General features: G+C 45.1%; 1 protein-coding gene across 1 annotated transcript in view; it reads left to right on the top strand.

Moving 5' to 3' along the window:
- mgat4b (alpha-1,3-mannosyl-glycoprotein 4-beta-N-acetylglucosaminyltransferase B) overlaps positions 1 to 1334 on the top strand; it is a gene marked incomplete at its 5' end in the record, with an annotated part of 14391 nt that overhangs the window by 9434 nt on the left and 3623 nt on the right. The window contains one exon of the mRNA XM_034883398.1: positions 148 to 298. Coding sequence (XP_034739289.1) covers positions 148 to 298 — 151 coding nt within the window. The remainder of the gene's footprint in view (positions 1 to 147; positions 299 to 1334) is intronic.

Raw genomic sequence — 1334 nt, 5'->3', positions numbered from 1 at the left:
CCCCCGTGTCCTCCTGCGTATAGCTGGTGTCCCCCTGCGTCCCCCATGTCCTCCTGCGTATAGCTGGTGTCCCCCGTGTCCCCTGTGTATAGCTGGTGTCCCCCTGCGTCCCCCGTGCACTAAAGTGAATCCCTTCTTCTCCGGCAGGTAAGATGTTCAAGTCGTTGGACCTGTCGCTCATCGTGGAGTTCATGCTGATGTTCTACAAAGACAAGCCCATCGACTGGCTGCTGGACCACATCATGTGGGTCAAGGTGTGCAACCCGGAGAAGGATGCCGTGAGTAGTCTCTCATCACAGTAACAACTATTACACAGTGGTCTCATCTCAATGTTTTACATAATCACCATTTCTTTGTTTAACCAGAATGATTTGCTAACATTAGCTCGGGTCCCAACGCTCTGGCACGTTCGATCGTGGGAGAAGAGAAGCGTCACAACATGAAATGTAAACAAGCACACGAGGCACCCGAAAAAACAGGATTGAAGAAAAATGCACAATACACAAAATACATTCACTAGAAACCAGAGCCAGACCAATATAAGTCGATAAAAACGTTAATAAATAATAATAAAAAGCGGTTCTTAATACTGGAACCCACACCAGTCCAACAGTGAGGACTCAACTTAAATGTTCGTTGCTTAAAAGTTAAAAGCGAGTTGACTAAATGTTGTTTTTATTTTTTCTTACTGCCAATCTTTTCGGACCTCTGACCTGGCGAGCGGGTCACGTGGGTCCGGCTTCTCCTGAAAATACAAACCGACCATAATGCCTCGTTCAGAGTACAATCTCGTTTTTGCAAAAGTATGAAAAACGCTGAAAAAAAGCCCAAAACATGGGGGAAAAAATGCAAAACTTCTGCAAAAAAGTTTTAAAAACGCTGAAAAAACGCTGAAAAAAAAAGCCCAAGTCGAAAAAATGACAAAACATTGTGAAAAGCTACAAAGCGCCAAACCACTGTATAACCCATCTGTAATGGCGAGCGCGTCCCCTGGTTTTGGCAGAATACAATCTCATATTTTACTAAAATAGATCCCCGAACCGTGTTTCTGGAAGATTTTAAGAAGAAATCGGCCGACCAGCTGAATCTGTCTTCATCTCACACACACACACACACACACACACACACACACACACACACACACACACACACACACACACGTGTGCTGCATCTTCGTTTCAGATTAAAGGTCAGTTTGAAAGATGTTCCTCAGATTCTAAGAGTCTAGTCCCGCTCCTCGTCTCCGGTGAGAGATTTAACATAAATGTGCTGATTCGCTAGTGAAGGGCTAGCTCTCCACCAATCAGATTGATCTTTGAGTCCGACGGCCCCCC

The sequence above is a fragment of the Etheostoma cragini genome, chromosome 10 (genome assembly GCF_013103735.1).
Source record: "Etheostoma cragini isolate CJK2018 chromosome 10, CSU_Ecrag_1.0, whole genome shotgun sequence".
Classification (NCBI taxonomy): Eukaryota; Metazoa; Chordata; class Actinopteri; order Perciformes; family Percidae; genus Etheostoma; species Etheostoma cragini.
This window is presented reverse-complemented; position numbering and strand designations above follow the sequence as displayed.